The 27,301-nt window shown below is 41.9% G+C and overlaps 1 protein-coding gene across 2 annotated transcripts in view; it reads left to right on the forward strand.

Moving 5' to 3' along the window:
- Positions 1 to 26,770, forward strand: part of itgb5 (integrin, beta 5) — a 191,541-nt gene extending 164,771 nt beyond the window's left edge. For both annotated transcript variants that reach the window (XM_041200573.1, XM_041200574.1), the window contains 5 exons: positions 2,932 to 3,154; positions 16,636 to 16,736; positions 18,953 to 19,072; positions 21,855 to 22,021; positions 25,448 to 26,770. In XM_041200573.1, coding sequence (XP_041056507.1) covers positions 2,932 to 3,154; positions 16,636 to 16,736; positions 18,953 to 19,072; positions 21,855 to 22,021; positions 25,448 to 25,543 — 707 coding nt within the window. In that variant the 3' untranslated portion in view covers positions 25,544 to 26,770. The remainder of the gene's footprint in view (positions 1 to 2,931; positions 3,155 to 16,635; positions 16,737 to 18,952; positions 19,073 to 21,854; positions 22,022 to 25,447) is intronic.
- Positions 26,771 to 27,301: the final 531 nt, after the last annotated feature.

A 27,301-nucleotide genomic window follows, 5' to 3' on the forward strand; every position in this document is an offset into this window, starting at 1 on the left:
GCTGCAGATATTCCTTCCTGCAATGGTCTGATTTGAAACTCTTCGGCAAAATTTTCCAAGAGCAGGGTACCACAGATGCTGGAAATCTGAAATAAAAAGTAGAGAATGCTGGAAATGCTAAGCAGCTCAGACAACATGTGAGGAAAGAGAAACAGAGTTTCTGCGTTGAATTTTCATAGGATCGGGGAGAGTTCATGGAGGGATGAAAATGGCGACCAGAACGATATTCTGGAACTCCCCACCCTATTCCCAGGGTTTCCAGTTTTCAGAAGTGTCTTATAAAGGTGCAGGCTGGTTCAGGTCACAAGCCCACAACCTGCACTCACAGCCTGGCGACTCTTTTGTGGGGATAGGCATGCCCTCTAGTCCTCCAAAGTTTTCATGGAGTCATTGATAACTTTCCACTTCCTTAAAAGAAAACTTTTTTTTACTACAGGCCAATAAAAATGGCAATCACCTAGACCCTTTAAAGTATCAATAGCTGAAACTGAAAGCACTTGAAATCTCTTTATCTAGTGTAAGTAAACATTGTGCAATTGACAGAAGAGATCAGAGAGCCAGAGCTGTCAATCAAGCAATGTTTTCCCTGGGGCTCAGGTGTATGAGGATACTAATGGATTTCTGGGTTGTCAGCCAAGAATGCATAATGAGGCCAGGGAAAATCTTGCATGAGGGGCCATGGGGGTCAGTGTGGGGGCATACCTTGGAAATGGGGCATGAGGGGCCATAACGGGTGGGTGAGAATTCATGAGGTGGTATGGGACAAGGGGAGCATGTGGGCGGGTGAGGGCTAGAGTGCCTTTTTTTCATTATAACTGGATTAAACTTCTACAATATCGAGGTGTGCCTTTGAAACAACCTGCCTCAGCACCTGGCAGCCCCCATGGCTGACTCTGAACTCTCCTGGGTTGGCTGGCACAGCTGCAGCCTACACCCAACCTCACACAATGAAAAATGCATCTTTCTTGCCACTTTCTCCCATGGTGGGTGGGCTGAGCCAGGAAGTTTTCTGACTCCCACTACCCACGTTGAGGATATCCAGCCCATTGTTTCAGGTCAGTGACTGTTCTGACAAAAGGTTATCGAGCTGAAATTTTAACCCTGTTTCTCTCTCCACAGATGTGTGGACTGACTTGGCTGAATTTTCCATTTTGGTGGTATGCATGGAATCTGCAGCCATGGGCTGATTCCAGGCAGATTTTCAAGGCTGGTGGTTATTTAACAAATTGCGGTGGACATCCTGTGGGATTCCCACCTGTGCAGCCATGCCTGTCTCTTGGGGTAGAGGTGGGAAATTGTTGCTGCTAGCTTAACAAACCTGTAGTGACAGAACATGACTGGGAGCATCCAAAGCAACTGAAACCCAAATCAAGTTTCAGGTAAAATGTTTACGATTTCAGTTTTGGGAGTGTAATTGGTCACCCCAATATCAATTAAACTCATTTTGACATGGTATTGTTTTCTTGAGGAACACGCCTGTAATTCTAGTATCTACAATTTAGCAGATGTTGAGTATAGAGAGGCATATTTTAGATAAAGGTCTACATTTGGAACTGAGTGAGCAGCTGTCTTGTCAGCTGTGGTAGCACAATCTGAGTCACAAGATTCTGGGTTCATGTCCCATTCAAGGGCTTGATCACAAAAATCAGGTCTGACACTCCAGTGCAGTATAGAGGGAACATTTCACTCAGAGGTGCCATCTTTCAGATGAGATGTTACATCGAGGCTCCATCTGCCTACTCAGGTGGGTGTAAAATATCCCATGTCATTATTTCAAAGAAGATCAGGGGAATTATCCCCAGTATCCTGAGCAATATTTATCCCTCAATCAACATAAAAAACTTAAGATTATCTGGTCATTATTACCTTGCTGTTTATGGGTGTTCGCAAATTGGCTGCTGCGTTTCCTGCTTTACAATAGTGACTACACTTCAAAAATGTACTTCATTGGCTGTAAAGCACTTTCAGATGTCTACTGGTCATGAAAAGCACTAAATAAGTGTAAGGCTGTCTTCCTTCCTCCTTTCCCTCCCTCACTCATTTTCAGTGGAATTTCCAAAATAAGGATGCAATAGAAAATCTCACAAGTCTGACTGCATCGGAAATCCTTAAAAATACTCGACCTTCCAAATTTGAGTCATTCAAAACCCATTCTGAAAAGCAGCACTCCACAAATCACACAAATCTGAACTTCATTGAGTATCATCCGCTTTTATTTGAATGTGAATTTGACTTTCATTGGCTCAGCTCAAAAAAATGATAATTAACGTGTTAATAGGAGAAACAGAATAGGATGGCTGGGGCCATCTGACTGTAAGTTTATCAAAGGAACCTAGCAGACCTTTCAAGCTATTTGAATGTCTTTCTCTGCCATGTTAATTTTGTGCATATTGCTTCTGATATAAATGTTACCTTCTCGTACGCCAGAATCCACCCAAGGTTGATTACAGTGTCAGTGACAGAAGATATGGTAGCATGCAATGTGCAATGCCACTGGCAGTAGCCTTTTATATTTTCCAGCAGCTGCACAGAGTCTAGCAGTGTGCACAAAATCACCTGATGAGGGTGTTGGCAGTCATTACTGATGCCTTGTTTGTAATACCCTGGTGCTGCTGAAATAGGAGCTGATGCCAGTGACAGTGCCATTGTATAAGCACAGCAACTGTTAAAATTTGGATGATGGTTTCAGAGAAGTATAAGGATATACATATTTGGATGTGAATTCATCACAAGTCTCCTTCAGTTAAGTAAGTTTCCTCTCGGCTGGTTTCAAGAATAGCTTTGAACATCTGCATACCCATTGCCCAGTGAACACTTGTGTTGCTATGAAGTTGTCACAGGTTTCAAATGTTCCTTTTCATACTTAATCTTTCTTACAGAGTAATTATTAACTGGTGTCAAATATTTCATTCTGCCTTCTTCTGTTCTCAGGGCACGGAGAGTGTCACTGCGGTGAATGCAAGTGTCATGCCAGCTGGATTGGGGACAACTGCAACTGTTCAACAGAAATAAACTCATGTCTCTCAGATGATGGGCAAATTTGCAGCGGCAGAGGAAGCTGTGCATGTGGCCAGTGTTCATGCACTGAACCTGGAGCGTTTGGGGATACCTGTGAGAAGTGTCCGACCTGCCCTGATGCCTGTGGCATGAAAAGGTAGAGATCAGACCCGTTCAGTCTGTTTAGCCAAATATACAAGTTCTTCATATGTGCTCTAGTTTAAAGGAACGCTCGATTTGAACACTTTTATTAAATAGAAAGGCCCTACTATATACTGACAAATCCAAATTAGGCAAGTATTACTTATGCTTTTTCCTTCACAATTTCTGTTACATTTTGATAGTGCAAAGTTTTTTCAGCTTAACTCAATTAAAGAAAAAATCCATACATAGTAATATCGAATTCTGCTGTGGACCCCCAGATGATCTAGTGGGGAGATGGGTGGGAATTGGCACGGGTGAAACCGGAAAATTTGGAGAACAGCCAAAAGTCCATTGACTTAGGTCAGGACCAGCAAATCCTGCCCGTGGTGTTATGTAATACTGAACTATCCAGATCAGTAGGTCTAGCTTTGAACCACAGTTTGTGCTTAAGCTGCATTGGGTGGGTGGGTGGGTGGGTAGGGGTGGGGGGGGGGGGGGGGGGGGGGGGGGGGGGGGGGGGGTGCGGGGGGGGCGGGGTGGTGGGGGGGTGAAGAGTGCTACAACACCTTTGTAAACTAGTTAGAATGAAGTCAACCAGCTGATCCTCACTACAGGTAATGTCTAAAATTGTTACCCTACAGGATCATGCTTTGCTATGTTGCTCTTCCTAACTGAATATCTCCAAACTCACAATCAAGATCAGACATAAAGTAAAGCCATATGGGCAAAGTACTGAGGGGATGTGGGAAGCCATGGAAGTGTACTTCAGATTTTTAAGTTATTCACTAATTATTTTTTTCTTTTATTTATTCATGTTATGTGGGCATTGCTGGTTAGGCCAGCCTTTATTGTCATCCCTAATTGCCCTTGAGAAGGTGGTGGTGGGCTGCAGTCCATGTGGTGTAGGTACAGCCACAGTGCTGTCAGGGAGAGGGTTCCAGGATCTTGACCCAGTGACTGAAGAAATGGCGATACATTTCCAACTCAGAAGGGGAGTGGCTTGGAAGGGAACTTGCAGGTGGTGGTGTTCCCACATGTCTGCTGTCATTGTCCTTCTGGATGGTTTAAGTCATAAGTTTGGAAGAAGCCTTGGTGAGTTCCTGCAGTACATCTTGTAGATGGTACACACCGTGTATTGGTGGTGGAGGGAGTGAATGTTTATGGATGGGGTGCCAGTCAAGTGGGCTGCTTTGTCCTGGATGGCATCAAGCTTCTTGAGTGTTGTTGAAGCTGCACTCATCCACAAAAGTGGAGAGTATTCCATCAGACTCCTGACTTGTGCCGTGTAGATGCTGGACAGGCTTTGGGGAGTCAGAAGGTGAGTTACGCACCACAGGATTCCTAGCCTCTCATCTGCTCTTGTAGCCACCATATTTATATGGCTAGTCCAGTTCAGTTTCTGGTCAATAGTAACCCCCAGGGTGTTGTTAATGGCGGATTCAGTAATGGTAATGCCATTGACTGTCATGGGGCGATGGTTAGATTCTTGTAGGAATTGGGCATTGCCTGGCATTTGTGTGGCACAAATATTACTTGCCACTCATCAGTCCAAGCCTGGATATTGTCCAGATCTTGCTGCATTTGGACACGGGCTGCTTCAGTACCTAACAAGTTGCAAATGGTGCTAAACATTGTGCAATCACCAGCAAACAACTCCACTTCTGATTTTATGATGGAAGGAAGGCCATTGATGAAGCAGCTGAAGGTGGTTGGGCCTAGGACACTACCCTGAGAAACTCCTGCAGTGATGTGCTGGAACTGAGATGATTGACCTCCAACAACCACAGCCACATTCCTTGGTGCTAGGTATGGCTCCAATCGGTGGAGACATTTCCCCCTGATTCCCAATGATTCCAGTTTTGCTAGGGCTCCTTGATGCCACACTCAGTCAAATGCTGCCTTGATATCAAGCACAGTCACTCTCATCCACCTCAGGAGTCCAGCTCTTTTCTCCATGTTTGAACCAAGGTTGTAATAAGGTCAGGAGCTGAGTGACCTTAACAGACCCCGAACTGAGTGCCAGTGGGCAGGTTATTGATATGCAAAGCAAATGCCGTTTGATTGCACTGTTAATGACCCCTTCCATCACTTCACTGATGGGGCGGTAAGTGGCCCGATTGGATTTGTCCGGCTTTTTGTGTACAGGACATAGTTGGGCAATTTTCCACATCGTTGATTATTTGCCAGTGTTGTAGCTGTACTAGAGCAGCTTATCTAGGGGCGTGGCAAGCTCTGGAGCATGTTTTTGGCACTATTGCTGGAATATTGCCAGGGCCCATAGCCTTTGCAGTATCCAGTGCCTTTACCCATTTGTTGATATCACACAGAGTGAATTGAATTGGCTGAAGACTGGTATCTGGGATGCTGGGGCCCACAGGGGAAGGCCGAGATGGATCATCCACTTGGCACTTCTGGCTGAACATTGTTGCAAATGCTTCAGCCTTATCTTTTGCACTGATGTGATGGGCTCTCTCATCATTGAGGATGGGATATTTGTGGAGCCTCCTCCTCCATTGAGCATAGGAACATAAACAGGGACAGGAGTAGGCTATTTGGCCCCTCAAACCTGCTATGCCATTCAATAAGATCATGGCTGATCTTCTTGTGTTTTGATTTCCACATTCCCATCTAACCCCGATAACCTTTGATTCCCATGCCTAACAAGAATCTATCTACCTCTGCCTTTAAAATAATCAATAATCCCGCTCCACCACCACCTGAGGCGTAGAATTCCAAAGTCACACAACCCTCTGAGAGAAAAAATTTTTTCCTCATCTCTGTCCTAAAAGGGCGACCCCTAATTTTGAAACAGTGTCGCTTAGTTCTGGGCTCATCCATAAGAGGAAACATCTTTTCGACATCCACCTTGTTAAGGCCGTCCAAGATCTTACTTCAATCAAATCACCCCTCACTCTTCTAAACTCCAGTGGAAACAAGCCCAGTCTGTCCAATCTTTCCTCGTAAGACAACCCACTCATTCCAGGCAACAATCTAGTAACCCTCCTTTGAACCTCCTCCAATGCATTTACATCCTTCCTTAAATAAGGCGACCAAAACTGCAAGGTGCGGTCTTACCAATGCCCTATATAACTGAAGCATAACATCCTTACTTTTATGTTCAGTTCCTCTCATAATAAAGGAAAGCATTCCATTACCCTTCCTAATTACTTCCTGTACCTGCATACTAACTTTTTGTGACTCATGTACTGGAACACCTAGATCCCTCTGCATCTCACAATTATGGCAGCCATTCTGCATTTAAATAATACTCTGCTTTTTTGTTCTTCCTGCAAAAGTGAACAACTTTATATTTTCCCACATTAAACTCCATTTGCCAGATCTTTGCCCACTCACTCAACCTATCTATATCCATCTGCAACCTCCTCAAGCCCTCTTCACAACATACTTTCCTACCTATCTTTGTGTAATCTTCAAATTTAGCTACCCTGTCTTCAGTCCCCTCATCTAAGTTATTGACATAAATTGTAAAAAGTTGAGGCCCCAGTTACAGACCCCTGTGGGACTCCACTCATCACATCCAACACCCATTTATGCATACTCTCTGCTTTCTATCAGCCAGCCAATCCAGCCATGCTAACATTACCCCCAACACCATGCGATTTTATTTTCTGTAATAAGCTTTGATGTGGCAACTTATCAAATACCTTCTGGAAAGTTGTTTAATTGTCCACCACCATTCACAACTGGATGTGGCAGGACTGCAAAGCTTAGACCTGATCCGTTAATTGTAGAATTGCTTAGCTCTGTCTAACACTTGCTGCGTATGTTGTTTGGCATGCAAGTAGTCCTGTGTTGTAGCTTCACCAGGTTGACACCTCATTTTTAGGAATGCCTGGTGCTGCTCCTGGGATGCCCTCCCGTACTCTTCATTGAACCAGGGTTGATCCCCTGGCTTGGTGGTAATGGTAGAGTGGGGGATATGCTGGGCCATGAAGTTACAGATGGTGGTTGAGCACAATTCTGCTGCTGCTGATGGCCCACAATGCCTCATGGTTGCCCAGTCTTGAGTTGCTAGATCTGCTCATTTAGTATGGTGGTAGTGCCACACAACACAAGGGTATCCTCAGTGTGAAGACGGGGCTTCATCTCCACAAGGACTGTGCTGACCACTCCCACTAATCCTGTCATGGACAGATGCATCTACAGGTTGGTGAGGATGAGGTCAAATACGTTTTTCCCTCTTTTTTGTTCCCTCACCACCTGCTGCAGACCCAGTCTAGACACTATGTCTTGTAGGACTTGGCCAGTTCAGTCTGTAGTCATGCTACCAAGCCACTCTTGGTGATGGACATTGAAGTCTCCTACTCAGAGTACTTTCGGTGCCCTTGCCACCCTCTGTGTTTCCTCCAAATGCTGTTCAATGTGGAGGAGTACTGACTCATCAGCTGATGGTAGGGCGGTATGTGGTAATTAGCAGGAGGTTGCCTTGCCCACATTTAACCTGATGCCATGAGACTTCACGGAGTCCAGAGTCGATGTTGAGGATTCCCAGGGCACCTCTCTACTAACTGTATACAACTGTGTCGCCCCTTCTGCTGGGCCTGTACTACCGATGGAACAGGACATACCCAGGCATGGTGATGATGGTGTCAGGGACATTATCGAGTATGATTATGTTAGGCTGTTGCTTGACTAGTCCCTCCCAATTCTGGCACAAGCCCCTAGATGTTAATCAGGAGGAATTTGCACGGTTGAAAGGGCTGAGTTTACTGTTGTCGTTTCCAATGTCTAGATCAATGCCGTGTGGTCTGGTTTCATTTCTTATTGACTTTCTAGCCATTTGATATGGCTGAGTAGCTTGCTTGGCCATTTCAGAGGGCATTTAAGGGTCAACCAAATTGCTGTGGATCTGGAGTCTCTTGTAGGCCAGACCAGGTATGGACAACAGATTTCCTTCCCTAAAGGGCCATTAGTGAACCAGTTGGGTTTTTACCGACAATCAACAATGGTTTCATGGTCATCATTAGACTCCTAATTCCAAATTTGTATTGCTTAAATTCAAATACCACCATTTGCCACAGGATTCAAACCCAGGTCTCCAGAGCATTATCCTGGGTCTCTAGATTACTTGTCCAGTGACAATACCACTACGCCACTGCCTCCCACAAGGAAGGGTTAATTAATGTCTCATGGCACGTGTCTCCAGATCTGCTGATCTTTGCTGAAGCACTGTTGAGGAATATGAAACAATCCATTCATCACAAACTTTCTGAAGTTGCCTCAAAATAAGGAGCAACCTGAGAATTCAATGACATTTATTCTAAGGCCTGAATGCAAAATTATAAATAGATGAACTCACCTCCCTAAAACATCATTTGATCTGTGCTCCAGACTTGTTCCACCCACTTCTCAAGGCCTGGAGGCTCACATTAGGCTGATAATGGAAAAGTCATAATCAGCACAGAGAGCAGCATTATTGTGCTATATGCATTTGCAACCTGATCCTTCTTTTACACATGATCTCCTTACTGCTTTTATTGGAGTAAACTTAGAAATATAGATTTGAGAAAGGTGCCTAGAGGATGGCATTGATTGACATTAAGGTCTTTTGGATGGTTTCTTAATTTCACAGCTGTGATGGAAGAGTTGGAGGGCAGTGCTTTGCCAGATTTTTTTCATATTCAGAGAACATGATAAAGTTCAGAATAAATGAACACAAGCTTCAACTTTGACTGCATTAACCAGAAAGTTACACCACACCAATTGATTCCCAGTACAAGTCATTTCCAGTAAAAGATGGTGGTCTGTCTTTGAGTTTTGCTCATTATAATTTAATAGCTATTTAAAGGTGCTGTTCTACTGCATGGGTTAAATATCTTTAGGGGTTCTCTCGATCAACCATCTGAACTTTGGTAGAAGCCCATTTACACTACCAGAACTTTTCAGGGGAACTGGGGAAGGCAAAAAATACTAGCTTTTTCAGTTTTACCTGCAAAAATGTTAGATTTGCCTCAGCTGTTAGAAGATTTTGTCTTCAATTTTTAAATTTTTTCTCCAGTTTTGTGAATATAAGCAGGTGTCGAAATAATTTCCTGTTGCTCCAGGCATCATTAGAGTCCACCTTGGTTATTGAGATCAAAAATAATCTCATTATAACTCCAAGCATGGGGTAATCAATTCAGGGAAAAGAAGCAAAGAGTGCAGGTGTGTGCTCAATAGAAAGCTGTAGATGAACAGGGAGACTTAAGTTTGTGTAGTAATCTGATGTGTAATGTACCTTTAAGAAGGATGTTATAATAAAAGATCGCATGATCTTATTATCCAATGACAGAGTAGCACGGGCTACCTTAACAGTCTGTAGTCAGTATTTAGTAGTCTAGATTAAGGGTCTGTAATGTAGAGACAAGGTTTCAGTTGTAAGCACACAAGTGTAGCTGCTGAGCTCCTTTGTAAATAAATAGAATGTGTTCTATATCAGAACCGACTACTGACCTGCTCTGTCTATGGTACCAACTCGGTCATCCAGAAACAAGCATGCAACCCGGATCCATTAGTCCAACTAAACTAGTGACCAAGGATGCAACAAACTGGCGATGAGTTGTAAAAAGCAAGAAAATGCAAGGAAGGACGAAAAAAAAAGCAAAAAAAAGTGAGGAAGAAATCAGGTGAACTGAGATCAGTCCGTACCTCGCATGGTAATTGTAAGTAGAATTTCTGTTCTAACCATGAAAGCAGTCCCCTTGAAGCATGTCATAGTTTGGAAGAGTTGATCCTTTCAACCCAACAGTAGGTGGTTGGTCTCATTATGTTGAACACCTTGCGTTCTTTTTCCAAGCTAATGACATTGCAGGGGAGAAGAGGCCCGCGGTCCTCTTATCCACGTGTGGGAGTAAGACTTATGGATTGATCCAAAGTTTAATGGCACCCAGTGTCCCAGATTCGAAAAGTTTTGATGATTTAGTGAACCTTGTGAGGAATCATTACCAGCCCAAGCCTTTGGTAACGATGAAACGGTTCAAACTTAATTCAAGAAATAGAGCCCCAGGGGATACAGTTGTTTGTTATGTGGCAAGTCTAAAACAGTTAACAGAATATTGCAAATTTGGTACATCTATAAATGAAATGCTTAGAGGTCGTTTGGTATGCGGTATAGATGAAGATTCAATTCAGAAGAGATTACTGTCTGAAACAAATTTGGATTTTCAGAAGGCGCAGGAAATAGCACTGGCTATGGAAGGTGCAGTGAGTGACTCGAAAGCATTACAGGGGGTGCAAAATGGTGCTGTCCTCCACGCTGTCCTCCAAAAAGGGCACGAAAATGTACAGCTCTGATGAGAAGTGGGAAGCAGCCACAGCTTTCAGACAAATAAAAAGAAGTGACTTAGCAACGAAAACATGAAATAATGATAACAGAGATGGAAGCAGACAACCTTGTAATGAATAGAAGTTTAAAAAAGTCAAATGTTTTTACTGCCAACAAAACGGACACCTCATTAGACATTACAAGGATAGAATCAGGCAGACTTTCAATCAAAAGAAAAAAACCCTTGAGATTCATAACATGGAAGAGCCTGAAGTATCAGATTTCAATATTTATTCATTGTATAAATTAAAATTAGGAAGAACAGAACCAATCTATGTAACTGTGAGGGTGAATAATCGGCCTAACAGAATGGAGGTGGACACAGGAGCTTCCACCACGGTGATAGGTGAGCATACCTTTAAATACATGGATCATGGAGAACGTAAATTAAATTTGGAAGAAACAGATGGCAAATTGAAAACTTAAATGGGAGAAGACATCAAAATCAAAGGCATAAGCAGGGTTACAGTACAATATGGAAGTCAATCAGTGAAATTACCCTTGATGGTGTTATCAGGTGAGGAGCCAAGTCTCCTTGGATGAAGCTGGCTGAAAGAAACTAAATTGGATTGGACTGAGATCTTCCAACTGAGAGCCACTGGGTTACCTGAGCTACTACAAAAATATGCCTCAGTTTTCCAAGATGAACTCAGGAAGATCCAAGGGCTACAAGAAAAATTCATGTTGATCCAGACTCTACCCCCCGATTTATGAAGCTTATGCAATGCCGGAAAAAGTAGACACCAAATAGGATAGATTAGAGAAACTAGGAGTTATACAACCTGTGCAATTCTCAGAATGGGCAGCACCAGTAGTCCCCATACTTAAGCCTGACCAAAGTGTTCAAATTTGTGGAGACTACAAGCTGACTGTCAATAAAGTGGCTAAGTTGGACAGACAGCCTATACAAAAGTTGAAGGCTTGTATGCTAAGTTGGCAGGTGGAACCGCCTACACGAATCTTGATATAAGTCATGCTTATCAACAATTGGAGTTAGAGAAGGCCTCAGAGAAGTTTGTCACAATTAATAGACACAAAGGGTTGTACCAATATACGTGTTTGCCTTTTGATGGATCCTCGGCATGTGCCATATTCCAGAGGAGAATTTACTGCAAGGTTTGCCTCATGTTGTAGTTTATTTTGATGACGTTCTAATAATAGGACTTACTGAAAAGCAGCATTTGGCAAACTTGGAATAAGTTTTGAGTTTTTAAGTGGGAGTGCGTTTAAAAAAAGAAAAGTGCAAGTTCCAAGCGAAAGAGGTAGTCTGTTTAGGTCACAAGGTGAATGCACAGGGCCTCCACCTGGCTGAAGAAAAAGTGAGAGCCATTAGAGGCACCAGTATCAAGGAACACCTCTGAGCTCAAATCATTCTTGGGGATGATCAATTATTATGGATGCTTCTTGCCTAATTTGTCGACAGAACTGACACCCTTGTATTACCTACTCTAAAAAAAAACAAAACAGAAACAAAAATACTTGGAAAAACTCAGCAGGTCTGACAGCATCTGCGGAGAGGAACACAGTTAATGTTTCAAGTCTGTATGACTCTTCAACAGAACTGTTGAATTTTCACCAGTTTGTACACGGGTTGTCATTTTATTGTCATTGCGGACCACAAGCCTTTGCTAGGATAGTTCAGTGAGGGCAAGGCTATACCACCTATAGCCTCAGCAAGAATACAGAGATGGGTGTTGATTCTGGCAGCATATGAGTATACTTTCATCCACAGGCCTGGAAATCAGATTGCAAATGCTGATGCACTTAATCGTTTACCTTTGAAAGAAAATAATGAGGATGTTCCAGTTCCTCAAGAACTTGTTTTATTATTGAACTTCTTAGATTCATCATTGGTATGTGCTAGACAGATCTGAGATTGGACAAGTCGAGACCCAGTCTTATCCAAAGTACAGAACAAGTTCTTCACAGTTGGTCACAAGAACAGGAATCTGATGAAATGAAACCATATTTTCACGGAAAATATGAGATAACCAGCCAGGATGGTATCTTATTATGTGGGGAGTTTGAGTGATCGTCCCTCCAAAAGGACAAAAGCCTTTGTTAACTGAGCTACAGAGTGCACATCCAGATATTTCCCAAATGAAGACCATAGCATGCAGCTATCTATGGTGGCCTGGAATAGAAGGACAAATAGAAAGCTTAGTGAAAAGTTAAATGCAGCGTCAGCAAGTGTAAAAGTTACCTCCAGCAGCTCTAAAAACCTGTCTCTACATTATAGACTCTTACTCAAGATTACTAATTACTGACTACAAACTAAGTAACTCGCGCTACCCTGTCATTGGATAATAAAACCATGTGATCTTCTATTATAACATTCTTCTTCAAGGTATACTACTCATCAGATTACCACAAGTGTAGCTACTGAGCTCCTGGGAGTGGCCAGGAAGGCCATGGGTGTGATTGCATATTGACTATGTGGGACCTTTTATGGGAACAATGTTTCTCCTTATTGTTGATGTTCACTCAAAATGGATGGACATATATAATGTAAAGTCACCAACATCTTCGGCTACAATTGATAAGCTACGACAAAGTTTCACCATCAACGGACTACCAGAAATGGTCGTATCAGACAGCATTTACGAATGCTGAGTTTCAACGGTTTATCAGCCTCAATGGTAATACTCATATAAAATCTTCACCATACCACTCTTCTTTGAATGGACTGGCCAAGCAAGCAGTTTAAACATTCAAAAATGGTACGAAGAAATTAACTGGCAATTCCATAATGACCAAGTTAGCACTTTTTCTTTTCCACTAAAGAAGCACCCCTCACATGACAATAGGTGTCACACTTGTGGAATTGTTGATGAACTGCCGTCTCAGAACAAGATTGAGCTTAGTAACTCCAAATTTAGGGGGGAAGGTGGAAAGGGGTCACAGGGAAATCAGAAAATTGTACATAATTGGCATAGTCGTGACAAAAAGTTTACCGTGGGAGAGACAGTATATGTGAAAAATTTTGGTGAAGGACCTAAGTGGTTATCAGGTGAAATAAGTGCAGTCACTGGACCTCTTTCTTACCACATGAAAGTAGAAGACCGAATCATACGGAGGCATATAAATCATATAAGGAGGAGAGAAACAAAGTCTTAGGAAATGATTCCTCCAGCGTTCATGACTGCATCAACATCTCCTTTTGAAAGAATTCAACTGAGTAAGATGTGTTTGAAGGATGAGTTTTACCCGCAAGAGTTGAGGAAACAGATTTGCAGGTGCCCATCAAAGAACCTGATGTTTGGACAGCATCAGAAAAGCAGGTTCCTGACAAAACATCTGAAGCTGTAGGGCTGAGACGTTCTACACACATAAGGAAACCCCCAGAAAGACTGAATTTGTAAACCACTCATCTGTGTAAATAATTTGATATTTTGAGAAAAATTGTAATTGTAACTGTAAAATATATTTCTGAGTAAAGGGGGAGGAATGTGGTAATCTGATGTGTAGTATACCTTGAAGATGAATGTTATAATAGAAGATCACATGATCTTATTATCCATTGACAGAGTAGTGCGAGCTACCTTAGTAGTCTGTAGTCTGTAATTAGTAGTCTAGAATAAGAGTCTGTAATGTAGAAACAGGGTTTTAGTTGTAAGCACACAAGTGAAGCTGCTGAGCTGCTTTGTAAGTAAATAGAATATGTTCTACATAAGAACTGTCTACTGATCTGCTATGTCTATGGTACCAACTTGGTCATCCAAGAACAAGTGTGCAACCTGGACCCATTAGTCCAATTAAACTAGTGACCAAGGATCCAACAGTTTGAATAACTAATTCCTTGAAAGTGTGAGAGCAAACAAGTAAAGGCATAGTTACAGTATTGCAGCTTTGAGTGACCCATTACTAAAAGTCATAGAGAGAGTGTATTTATTCTGCTAATACAACTGATGGAAAACTATCATCAAGAGCAGAAACTTTAAATTTGGGTCTATTTTCCCTGCAGCAGAGAATCCTAAGAAAAGATTTCATACAAAAGTTTCTAAAATGATGAAGGGGTTTGATGGAGATAATGTTGGGGATTCAGTGATTTGGGAATAAAGATTGTCACTAAGAAAGAAGAGTGGTTAGAAGGATATTTCTTTGCAGAAAATTGTAAAAAAAAAAATGCAATGCTTTGTAACAGAGAAAGGGCAAATTGCTTTCAGTGGAAAAGGAAATTGGACTGAGTGGAAAGCTGGTTCGCTGTTTTCATTGTGTGGCAGCGCATAAGACAAATTTCACCACCACAGACTTTGTAACGGCGATAATGGGCCAGAACCTCTGAGGAGTGGCAGTCACTGTTGGATTGCCACTCTGCTCTTTTTTTACTTACCTTGGTTGGGTGTTACACGTTTCTCGCCTGACCTTCTGACCCAGGCTAGCTGTGAAATGTGCAGCGCAGCGGGTTCCTGAGGCCTTCAGTGCAGGACAGCAGTGTCAGGGAAGTGAAGCCACTTCACTTCAGGAAGAAGGCGTGTGAACTTACAGCACTGCCTGAAGGCCATGGAGAACTGGAGTTGTTCTCCACAGTTCCCCAAATTTTGCCCCCCAGCCTAACCCACTCCTCAGACAGAGTGTCTCACAACTGGGGATCAGAACCCTCCGGGTTAAGGATTGAACCTACCAGCACCTGTCGTCTGCTCCTGTGGCCTGCGACCTGCTCCAGAGTTCTTCCTGCACAATTAGAAGCCAAACTTGTGAATCAGGCTGACTGTAGGAGGTGGTGGTGTGTGTCAGCTTCACCTCTGACTTCTGAGCGATCCGAATTGCTTCCACTCCCTGGGTTCTAGACCTTGGACTTATTTGGGGGTTGTGACAAAGTGCAGCAGACAACTGGTTTTGGTGCAAGAAAAAAAAGACTGTGTTTATTGAAGTCACAAATGAATTTATAACATGAGGATTACACTGAGATTATACAGACTACAAAGTACACTTAGTTAAGAACGGGGAACTCACGGCATATCGAGGGAAAATCATGTTACTAATCCCCTTACCCTTGTCCCACCCCCAAAACCTAACAAAATTGAACTAGGAGAGGTCAGGAATCATGCTTGCTCACCAACCAGGGTTCCTTGACAGTTCAAAATCCAGCCAGGTAAGCTGGTTGCAGTTTTGGGGTACGCTCTTTGTGTCCTCTGGGGCCAGCCATCCCCACGTGGTCCTAGTCCGTGGAATCAGCGAAGGTTCTTCAGTTGGGTGGAGGGCGCAGTTGTGGGTGGTCGATCTTCGTGGAGGGCTGCGGTTGTGGCCTTGTCTTCGGTTGAGTCAGCCACCCCATGCCCCTCTCCGTGACATTGCCTGCGGGCCTGCAAACCTCCAGATCTCCTCCCTGCTTGGCTCAGCTCCCTGCTTAAACTCAGCTTCAACCGCTCCCAACTGCTCACTGCCCTGTGTCAGCTTTCAAAACTGCTCACCCTCTGTGTCCCTGCCCAAAACTGCTCACTTCAGATCTGCTGGCCCAGGTATACTGTTTTTTTTTCTCGAATTTCTTATCTCAATCCAAATCAAGGTTAGTTCTTTGTTTGATTTTGGTGGGCTTCCCCAGGTGATTGTTGTCTTGTTTTTAATGGGCTTGCGTGATGTTTATCATTGTCTTCCTGCCCCCGTAACTAGTCTTGAACTGAAAGCCATTGTATGTGTGGAGTATTGATGGGTTTGCATAATTGCATTGATTGTGGTCTTCCTGCCCCCATAGTTAGTAGCGATTATGCAAGATTTTGATGGGCTTTAGTTTCGTGTTGATTGTTTTAAAGCGAAGAATGCATATTCTGTCTCCTCTCGTTGTCTAGTTTCAAATAAAAGTCCAAAAGCCATTTCCTTGTTGATGATATGAAAAATGTGGGAATTTTGAAAACCCTTCATGACTTCTGTGCAGGGAACCTGTCAAAGAAGAAAGAGGCATTCTGCAAAGTACAAAAATTCAGCCTACACACCATTCTGTTATTATCCAAGTCTTTGCTGTCTCTAATCTGTTTGACCTGTCTTCTGACCCCATTATAAAATATCTGGGCTTAAAGTCTAACATCTACAGAAATTGCTCTTGTCTTCATTTTGAATGTTTGCGTAGAATATGGTACTTCATAAAGATATATCTGACTGCAGAGTGCTCTCCTTGATTTTTCATGTTGTGAAAATCAGAAAGAATAATTCTATGTCACTATTTGTTACAGGGAGTGTATAGATTGCAGACTGTTTAACTCAGGAAGACTGGCTGACAATCAGACCTGTCAAAAACTCTGCAAGGATGAGATCCTGACAGTGGACATCCTCAGTAAGTAAATCCTTTACTTAGTCTCTCTTTGTAAAAAAAGCAACATGTAATTACTCTAATTACTTATAAAGAGTATTGCTGAAAAAAAAAGACATGCTGTTGGAACTTTTCATCTTGCACCCATCAGGACAGATGCAAGAATGCTAAATTTCAAAGGGAACAACAATTTATACTGCTTGAGGTATGGGTGGTGGTATGTTGGCAAGTGGACTCTGACTGGTCAAGGTGTTGACATACAGAATGCACCAGGGAACCATTATCCTCCAAATTTATGTTTAAGTTCACAAAAAGGCAAGTTGACTCTGGCTGAGGCATTGCCATGGGGAATGCACCAGGGAACTGTTGCCCCCATGCATCGGGTCCCAGCTGCCAATTTAAAAGGCTCCCGAGTCATCATGACTTGGTGAAAATCCATGCCCTTAAATGGCTTCTTAAGGGCTTCATCCCACCACCACTGGTATTCAGCTAGCAGCAAGCAAGAGATTCACTAGAAATTTGTCAGCAACCTTCTAGGTGTGTCCCTCATTAAAAGGCACTCTGTGCCTGTTGAGGGACCAGGAATTGGGAAGCTACACCCCTACCCTTACTGTCAATCCCTTAACGCCACCGCCCCCCCATCTCATCTCACCCCACTTACTATTCTGGAGGATCCATCCCCAAACCTCTGGGTAGGCCTTAGTTCAATATCGGCAATGACCACCGCTCCCAGTGACGTGGCCAGCCCTGTAAAGCTGCCAGCCTTTGATTGGCTAGCATCTCTCAGAGGCGGTATTTCTGCCCTGTTGTGGCATAAGTTCACTGGGAAACCTGACACTGTCCAGTTAAGTGTCTGATCACCTCAGAATAGTGTCAGGCTTCTCGTGGAAAGACAACGCATGGTTCCCACTGGCTCTCCAACCAGTGGGTGGGACCCAAGTCATCGCCACAAAATTAAGCCTATTGTTTCTGATTTTATTCTAAAAGTACAGGATCCCTTTGCATTTCAAAGTAAACTTCAGAGAACGGATAATGTAACTGTGCAACAGATGAAAGGGCAAAGATAGAGATGCCAGTGCATTTTATAAGTATAAAGTGCAATGAAAGATTCTGGAACCCATAACTGATTCATTTAGTTAACATTCTAATATTTCACAAACTTCTTTCAGTGATTATATAGAAAACCAAAAACTCTTTATACACAATTCTTTCATTGGGCTCAGGTTCAGTCTCTTTTATTCTGCAAGGGCAACAGCTGCATGATGAATACAAATATTATTGTTTTACCCTAATTCTGGATTTGTCATATTATATACCCCATATAGTTCACCCCTGAACCTGAATCATACGTGCACACAAAGTAATTAATTGGACCTAGCCACCAACTAACAGCCTTAAATCCCAATTTCCAACTACTGGCAGAAAGCCATTGCCGCTGTGTCAGCATAAATACTGTTTGATTTATGGCCAGTGTTACATTTTCTGAACGGTAGTAAGTCACGCAGAATTACTGACAAGTTTAAAATAGTGCTGTTTATCATTAAAGAAATCATAAGAATGCACATCAAAATGACTGAATTATTGTAGTGATTGTAATAAAAGTTAAAACCTCAGTGTCCTATCTGTAATGATCAACCAATGATTTTTGCACTTTAGCTTAGCCATTGAAAATTAGACTTAGCCATCGATAATTAGACTATTCTAATACAATTCAAATGCACTTTTTAAATGGCATGCAACTAATAGAAAATGATTAAAACACAAGTTTTTGCATTTAGAAATTGGAATTATGCCTTGAATGGGCCAAATCTGCATTTTAAACAAAACATTTTTTTGTAGGAAGCCACTTAATTTGGTTGAAATGGTTTCACTTAGAGTGGTGTGTCTGGAAAAGTTATGGCATTTCTGTGAAGGCAGATTTTGTTTTTGCATGCTACTCCATGCAATTTCAATAGTGTATTTTGAAAGCCTAATGAATTGCAGATGTTTGCATAGAAAGTCTGTTTCATGCAAACTTGACAAAACTGCAAAGTTGCACGAAAACTGAAATAGCACCAACAGTATATAGAAACTAGTAAAAAGAACATTTTTCTTATTAAGTATAATTAGATAGCTGATGCCCTTTGACTCTGTGCTTCACAGAAAACAATGGGGCTTTTAGCCTGTCCCATTTTGTTGGAGTTGTAGAATTGGAGCTGGCTCCTACTACTGGCCTAAAGATTGTTCCCATCTTTTTCTAGAAACAGATGATCAGGATGCAGTCCTGTGCTTATACAAAACTGAAAATGACTGTGTCATGAGGTTTACTTATTCAGAACATGTCAGTGGAAAATCTGTCCTTACTGCTCTGAAGGAACCAGGTTAGTGTGTTTTCTGCTTTTTATTAATTCTCTCTCTCTCCCATACAGCCTCGATCTCATTTCCTCTCACTCATCATACATACTTATGTTCTCTCTCACTCTCTGTTGCACAACACAGACCCCACATGCACCTGGTCAATCTTGTCTGCCTCACAGTCTCTCATGCTATTTTGTTATAATGAGCTTGCTGCTAAATAAGAAAATAAGCAAGGCAGGAAGGTTTTTCAGATGTGATATATATTGTGTGTGTATACATATAATAAAAACTGAAAAGTAAAGGTAGATGTAAATTCATAGTACGTCACTACATATTTCAGCTGATTGAGCTTTTACACATGCAGTAGTGAATCAATGTCTTTTGTTATTCAGCTATATTTGCAACTCACAAGATTATGGCACTAGGGCAATGGCATTCCTCAATTTGTTGTCAATGTTTTCAGCTCTATCAAATGACTCACTGTATTGCCTAATGACTCATTAGGCTGGATTTATGTCCCTTCCTGCTATGTTTGAAGGTGGGGAGACTTGTTAAATGCAGCACGTGGCCTTCCCACTCACCCCAGACCTGTTTTTTTTTAAGGGACAAGAGGGGCGGCATCAGGCAGGCTGCCCACCCTTGGGCCTATTGTGGCCCTTAAGCAGCCAATTAATGGCCACTTAAGCACCTCCTTCTGCCTCGGCTGTTGTTTTACCCATGGCAGGAGGAGGCCCAAGCCATGTGGCAGCTTTTACTGCACAGACTGGTGTTGGACAAGACAGGGAAGGGAAGAGTCCTCTTTGGGGGTCCCTCCTGCCCATCAGAGGCACCCACCCTCAAGGTCATATCACCGCTTTAACCCTCCCGCCCAACTCCACCCCCCAACCCCAGCCTTTAAAACCCGCTCTTCCATAGCTGGAGCCTGCCAGTTAGGCCCTGCCAATGCTCCAGACTTAAGTCTGGCTCCATAACCTCCTCTTGCTTGGGGATTGCCTGTAGTCCGAGCAGTGACCACTGCTCAAACCTGACACTGCTGGGACCTGCAGCACTCTAAGGTGGGACTTCCTCCCCAGATGGAGATGGAAGTCTCACCCTGAGCCAGTTGACACACGCCCAGTGTAAAATGGCTGCAGGGTAGCTGGATTTTTAGTGGGCGGGCTCCCAGCCGACTTTTTAGTCGGGGGAGGGGGGTTAGTGGTGGGGAATATGATTCCCTGTTAAATCCAGCTCCTTGTCTCCCATTGCTGCTGCTCCCCTGGATACAGCTTCTGAGAGTTACAGAATTAAGCATATTTGGTGCATGATCTCATCATCCACCTGTATCAAATCAACCATGATTGCACCTCTGTCTTCATGGTACAAATCCTCCCCCTACTCTAGAATCATTCTGGAAGGCAAGGACAATCCATGATTCATTTTCTTCATGATAAATCATCTCCAAAAAACCCTTTCCCAGCCCTTTCTATCTTCACCTGCAACACAAAATATGAATTGTTCTTTATCTTCAAAGTTGGAGCGATTTACCCTTCAATCTCCACCACCTCCTCCTCTTTTCCACCACCCTACCTTCTACCTGACCTCTCTAAAATCCTTCATTCGCCTTACTTTGACCACTCTTTCATTACTTTTTAAATCCCCTTTCCGCATTATCCCCAATGATTCAGCCACCTTTTAATCAAGCAGCTGATCCCTTAGTCAATCTTCTTAGTTCATGTGCTTGCCAACATTTCTCCCCTTGCAATGGCACTATCCCTCCACCCTTTAAAAGTTGCAGTTAGCACCTTCCATCATTTCCCATCCTCTCCAATTGCTACCCCATCTCTCTAACTGGTTTTCCTACTCTTGTCATCAATACCAAGTTCCATTTTTGCCTTCCATTCAAATCTGTTTGAATTCCTCCAGTCCTGTTTCTAAAGCATGTTGATCACCCTGGTCAAATTCATCATTGATATCCTTTGTGATTACCTTGTCCTTCCTTACCTTCCTCGATATCTCCATGGTGTCTTACACCATTGGACTGCCCTCGTGGGGTTCTCACTCATATCTTTCAAATTCAGCAGGAATATATTCAGCAATAGCTTCCTGTCTTATTTATAAAAAATCACTTTGGAGATTTAACCTCTTTGGCTTCCTCCCTTTCATTGTCTACGTTCTCCCCTCATTGATGTCACCTTTAGGCAAATGGTTCCCCTTCCAAACGAATGCTGACAATACCCAATTCAATCACTCTCATTACTTCCCTACAGCCCATAGCAATCACTGTTCTCTCAGACTACCTCTCTGATATTAACATGTGGATGAGCTAGAATTTTATATAATTGAATATTAGAAAGACTGAAGCCTTAGCTTTTGGTCCATGTTAAAAACTGTTCTTTGCCACTGACTCCATCCTTCTCCCTTGCTACCTTCTGAGGCCTAATGAGGCAGTACATAGTCATGTTTGATGCTGAGCTGAGGTTCAAACCCCATACCTGTCCATTATCAGAAATAATTTCACTTTTGAAACCCATTTCTTCAAGCAATCCCTCGCTCACCTTTCTTAATTCCCTCACAAAGAATCCGTATCAACACCTGTTATACTCCATGAAGCACCTTTCGAGATTTAGCTATGTCAAAGATGCTAAATAGGGCCAAGTTGTAGTTTTTCCAAATATTTCTTAGTGGCAATAATGCTTTGCAGAGAAGTGTTCCAAACATAAAACTGAGTGATTATTGCGTGGTACTAGAGTTTGAATTCTGCATTTTCAGAATGAGCTAGACCTATTCATTCATCCTTTTATTTACTGAATTGTTCTCGTTTTACAGAATGTGCGAGTGAAACTGACCCAGTAACTGTATTGTTAGCAGTGGTTGGTAGTATTTTGGCAGTGGGCATTGCCTTGCTTGCCATTTGGAAATTGATTGTCACTATCCATGATAGGCGAGAATTCGCCAGATTTCAGAATGAAAGATCCAGAGCCCGATACGAGATGGTAAGATTTTTGTTGAGCTATATTTAATTTCTACAGAATTGCTACGGAAATTATTGAGCCAATAATAATATATTGGAAGGCACCCAATGACTTTCAAACACAGAGGCTTGAGCTCTACAATACTTCTGCAGTACTTGCAAGCTTACAATTCATTGTTGTCATTTTCTTGTTCCATCTCGTCAGGTTTACTTTCAATTTCCTCAGTTGAGATCTTGCTTCACTGAAAGTCAGACAATGGGAATTTTCCCCAAAAAAAAAGTCTGATTAAAATATTAAGATAATTGCAGATTTAGACATAGTAGAACCAGGTGATGGGCACAAGACATATGCTGATAAAGGTGGCTATTTTTCCCATCTTAGCTAATTTACCTGGATACAACACTTATATACTTCTCAAAATCTTTCTCCTACCCTCAATCCAGAAGTCTTTCAAGTATTAATCACTCTTTGCATGAGAAAGTTCTTACTGGCATTATCCCTTAATCATACTTATTTGTTCCAGGGTCCTGGTGTACCTGGGAGTTTTATTGTGGATTAACTTTATCTGTGACATTTAATAAACTGTGTGCTTCCACAACATCTCCTCTTGGCTGTTTCCATTCATTGCCAGATAGCTTCTCTGCTCTCTGTTACATTTCAATCTTTTATACGAGAGATATGCCTTCTGGTTCTTCACTTTATCTCCTCCAAGGTGCTAATATTTCTTCTGCCTCTCAAACAGAAATAAAGGTAAGGGCAGCTGCTCAGACAAAAGTTGGGAAGAGGTTTTCACTGGGTTTGGTGCTGGGACAACTGTTGTTCACAACTTACATGAACTATGTGAACTCTGCAGTCAAAAGTACATTTTCAAAATTTGTAGGAAAAAATCAAACTGGGGATGAAATTAATACAAAGGAAGAATGTGACAACATACAAGAAGACGTTATTGATCTTGGCAAATGAATTTCGATATAGATGTGTGAGGTGTTGCATTTTGGCAGGGAGAATAAGGAGGCCAAGCATTGCTTGAATGATAAGTTTTAAATGAAGTAGAAGAGCAAAGGAGATCAAAGAATACAGGACATAAATCACTAAAAGCAGCAGTGCAGGTTGTCCAGCAGTCCCTCCTCTCCTATGGGTGCTCAATTTCCTATCACTCTCCCAACTTCCATCCTTCTCAGTTAGTTGGTGGTGATTAGGGAAGGGTTTCCTTTGGGAAGAGGGTTTGTGGACAAGCTCATAATCACAGCCAGGCTGCCGCCTGTCTGGCCCCTGTTACATCTTGTTCCTCTGTGTGAGTTCTTATTGGAAAGGGTATGATCTCCTCAAGGAGAATTATTTCACAAAGCCTTTCGTAGATGGCCTCAATTTTAAGCACCTGTACCCACTGGTCAAAAGTGAGTTGCTTAAGCCATTCAAATTCCAGTTAAGTTTGGTCAGGCTGTTTCCTGAGGGGACGGAATTTCTGAAGGTACATCTCAGGCACTAACTGGTACGCACTTAAAATAGTCCTTTTTTGCTGCCTTGTAGCTTGTTGCACTTTCCTCAGGCAAGAGGGAGTAAACCTCATGAGCTTTTCCTGTCAGCTTTCTCTGCAACAGCAAAGACCAGTGTTGGGTGGCCACTTTAACTGCTGTGTTAACCTTTAGAAAGAGATAAAGAAGATGTCCACCTTGTCTTCATCAAATGGCCAAACCTGAATACCTCAACCCCTAAGTATGTGTAAGGGGTGGTTCTCTTACCAGGGGTGTCTTCAACAGGCACAGTAGGATCTTTCCTTCTCATCTTGAGCTGTTTTATTTTTAACTCCCTTTCCTTTTCTCTTTCCTGGAATTCTCTTTCCTCCTTCCTGCCTCTCTCCCTCTTTTTCCCATTTCTGCCTGTCTTTCTCTTTCCTCAAATTCTTGTTCCAATTTCCACTGCTCCAAACTTAATCTTTCTGCCAATAATCTATCTGTTCTGGTGTCCTCAACTTCCACCTCTAGATGTTTTGCCACCCATTTTAAAATTTCAGTTTTTCTGGTTTTCGGGCGGAACTCCACCTCCACCTAGCTGCACCTTTTAGTTCTTCCAAGGACAGTGCCCTTAACTTCTTGCCAGTTATCTCATCCTGTTCTATGAAAGAATTAACATTGAATGTGGACATTTTAGCACTATAATATTACAGACCCAAGAAAACCTTCTGCAGTTTTTAAATTGCTTTTGAAAGAACAATTTACTTACCCCACTCCAATACGAGTTTCGATGGATTATAGGAAATGTCTGTCTCTTCACACTCCCATGAGGCTGATTTGTTTGTTTCTCACCTTCACCTTGAAATGTGGCCTTGCATTTTTAAGCAGTTCGCTCTGTCTCAGTTCAAATTGGAAAATTTACAGTCAGTTGAAAGTTGAAAAATCATATTTTCAAAAATGAAAGGTCATAGCTTTGTGACAACATGTATAGAACCTTGGTTTGGTCACGGACATAGTACTGTGCACAGTTCTGGTCTCCATGCTGTAAAAAAGACATGGAGTCATTAGAGCCAATGCAAAAAAGATTCATAAGGGTGATATCAGACTGAGGGGTTATAACCATCATAAAAAATAATACAGACTTAGGGCTCTTTTCCCTGGAAAAGAGGGCTAATCTGACAGAGGTCCTTAAGTTAATAAAAGGGTTCGATAGGGTAAACGTAGAGATTATATATGCGTTTTTTGGCATGGTTGGGGACCAAACTAAAGGCCAAAAATATAAGATAATCACTCATAAATCCTATATGGAATTCAGAAGAAACTTCTTTTCCCAAAGAGTGGTAAGGATATGGAACATTTTACCACAAAAAGTGTTAGAGGCAAATGATGCACTTACGGGAAGCTAGATTAGCACATGAGAGAAAGGAGTAGAAGGGAATATTGATTGGGTTAGATGAAAAGGGTGGGAGGAAGCTCGTGTTAATAAGTTAAATGCCAAATCTAATATTGCCCAAATTGTCTTCTATATCACATTTAGCTATTTCTACGTCAAACATAGTTTACTTGTGTATAGTACAGGATACAGTTTGCATTACAATCTGCCCACTGATTTGCCCAAATGTTGACTTTTATGACAGAGACTGGGCCTAAACCTTGATTTCTGCACAAAACTGGCATCAGGAGGCTAGTGCCATCTTCACCATGCACTTCAGTGAGCTATAAGTGCCGAGAACTTGAATGGGCCGGTAGCAAGCCAGAGTGTTTTTGTGAATCTGGGAGGAGCTCCACTGGACCCATAAAATTAAACACTTCCTTGGCCTTAGAATTATTGGCTGATTGACAATCAGACACCTGGCAGTTGAAAACCAACCACACTAAATGCAATCACACAAGTGCTATTTTGTTTGGTACAGTGGTTTTGGTGAAAAAAACTGAATCAAATTCAACTTTACTAAGCTCTCATTATTAACCCTCACTTTGTCTTTACTTTCAGGCAACCAACCCACTGTACAGACAACCCATAACCACTCATACTGTGGAAATCCTTTCAATGATGCATAACAAATCTTACAATGGTATAGTTGACTGAACTAGAAGTAGAACTGCAGTGGTAACTGTGCCATCAATTAGCACCTGACTGGGATTGCATTACTGAATCTGGCAACTGGAAACTCTGACTTTCTTCATCAGGCATACAAGACTGAAATTACTGAATGCTGCTGAAGCAAAACTTGGTACTAGGCATCTGCCTGATTTAGAGAAAACACCTTAGAAATGTGTGCTTCGGGCTATTGACTATTGTTCTTGGAGAAGAAAATATTTCATTAGGCTTATTGCTTAGTTTTGGGATGATGGGGATTCAAATTGCAACCTTTTTCAGGGCAGGTAACTTCTACAAAAAAAACATGTTTTGGTTTGATACAAAGTTATAATGCTTGGGATTTTTAATTTTTTTTTTATGGTGAAATTGGTTACATTAATCCCATGATAAATGTTTTTAGCATAACAAAATTATTGATTAATTAATGCTAGCATGATACCCCTGAATTGAGCAGAAATAGGCATTTTTAGCATACCAATATCTACTTCCGCAGAAATATAACCATATAGGTAACATAAAATTGATTGTAGAGATACTGGGGTAGTTTTTCACTGCTTCCACCAGCAGAAAACAGTGCAGTAACACTCTAAAATTGCAGTGGATCACTTACTGCCTCGTTACTATTTCCAGTCTGGTTAATGCCAAGTTCCGACAGATGGATCATCTGCCTGATTCAAGCAGTAGACCTTTTTGCTTGCAAGGATCCGTTGCTGTACCCCATTGCCATTTTAGGACAGTACTGGGTGGAGTGTGTGGTTTGTAGATTCCACCCAGTATCACCTGGCAGTTCACCCTGGGCTGCCTCAGGGCGTTCATTTTTTTGCTTGCAGCCTGCTGGCGCTGTGCTAACAAAGCCCAACCCTCAAATTGGGCTGGACATCTTGTGAGGGCCACTGGGCAGCTAGCGGCCCTATCCTACCCATAGTCATAATCTACCCCATTGTGCCATGGCTGTACTTTCTTAATTGGTTATACTAGGCTATTGATGCAAAATACTATCACTATATAATTTTATACTAGTTAAAGAGCTCGTAGATTTTTATTCATTACAACCCTGATGATAACATTTTCTGGGAGTTTTGTGAAAGATTGCTAATTGTGTCAACATTCTGGTATTAATGTCAGAGTTATGTTGTTTAGTTCCTGTACACATGAGAAACAGCATGGATAGCACTGTGCTATTAAAGTGCCCTGGAAGAGGTTACATAATGCTGACATGAACTGCCTTGTACTTTTTGAAACACTTTTATAGCCCAGTTATGCAGCATCTTTTATTTACAAAGACATTTTAGCATAGAGAATTGCACTTTCAAAAAATATTACAGTTAATCAACTGGACATCACTAATACAATGTGGAGGTCCAAATTTCTTATTGATATTACAATCCTACAATCTCATATAAATGTACCTTCTATAACCTGATGCTATTCATTGGTTGAGACAACTCATGTTTATGTGGTCCAAATAACACAGTAGTTTGACCATTGATGTAGCATGAATCAATAAGTTTATTTTTACGGAATGTGAAAAGTTGTAAAGGAAAAGCAGCAATCATCATTTACCAGGCTGAACTAAAGAAGCCCGAGAAAGCAGTTAATGCCTTAAGCTAACCTTTTATCCCATGAGAACTGTGGTAATTGTTAAATATAGCCAATTTTATATATTATTTGGCAGGGTATTTGGTTCAAGTTGATTTTGAGGTACTACATCCTCTCTGACTCACAATCATTTACTACACAACTGCA

This window comes from Carcharodon carcharias, chromosome 12, assembly GCF_017639515.1.
Source record: "Carcharodon carcharias isolate sCarCar2 chromosome 12, sCarCar2.pri, whole genome shotgun sequence".
Classification (NCBI taxonomy): Eukaryota; Metazoa; Chordata; class Chondrichthyes; order Lamniformes; family Lamnidae; genus Carcharodon; species Carcharodon carcharias.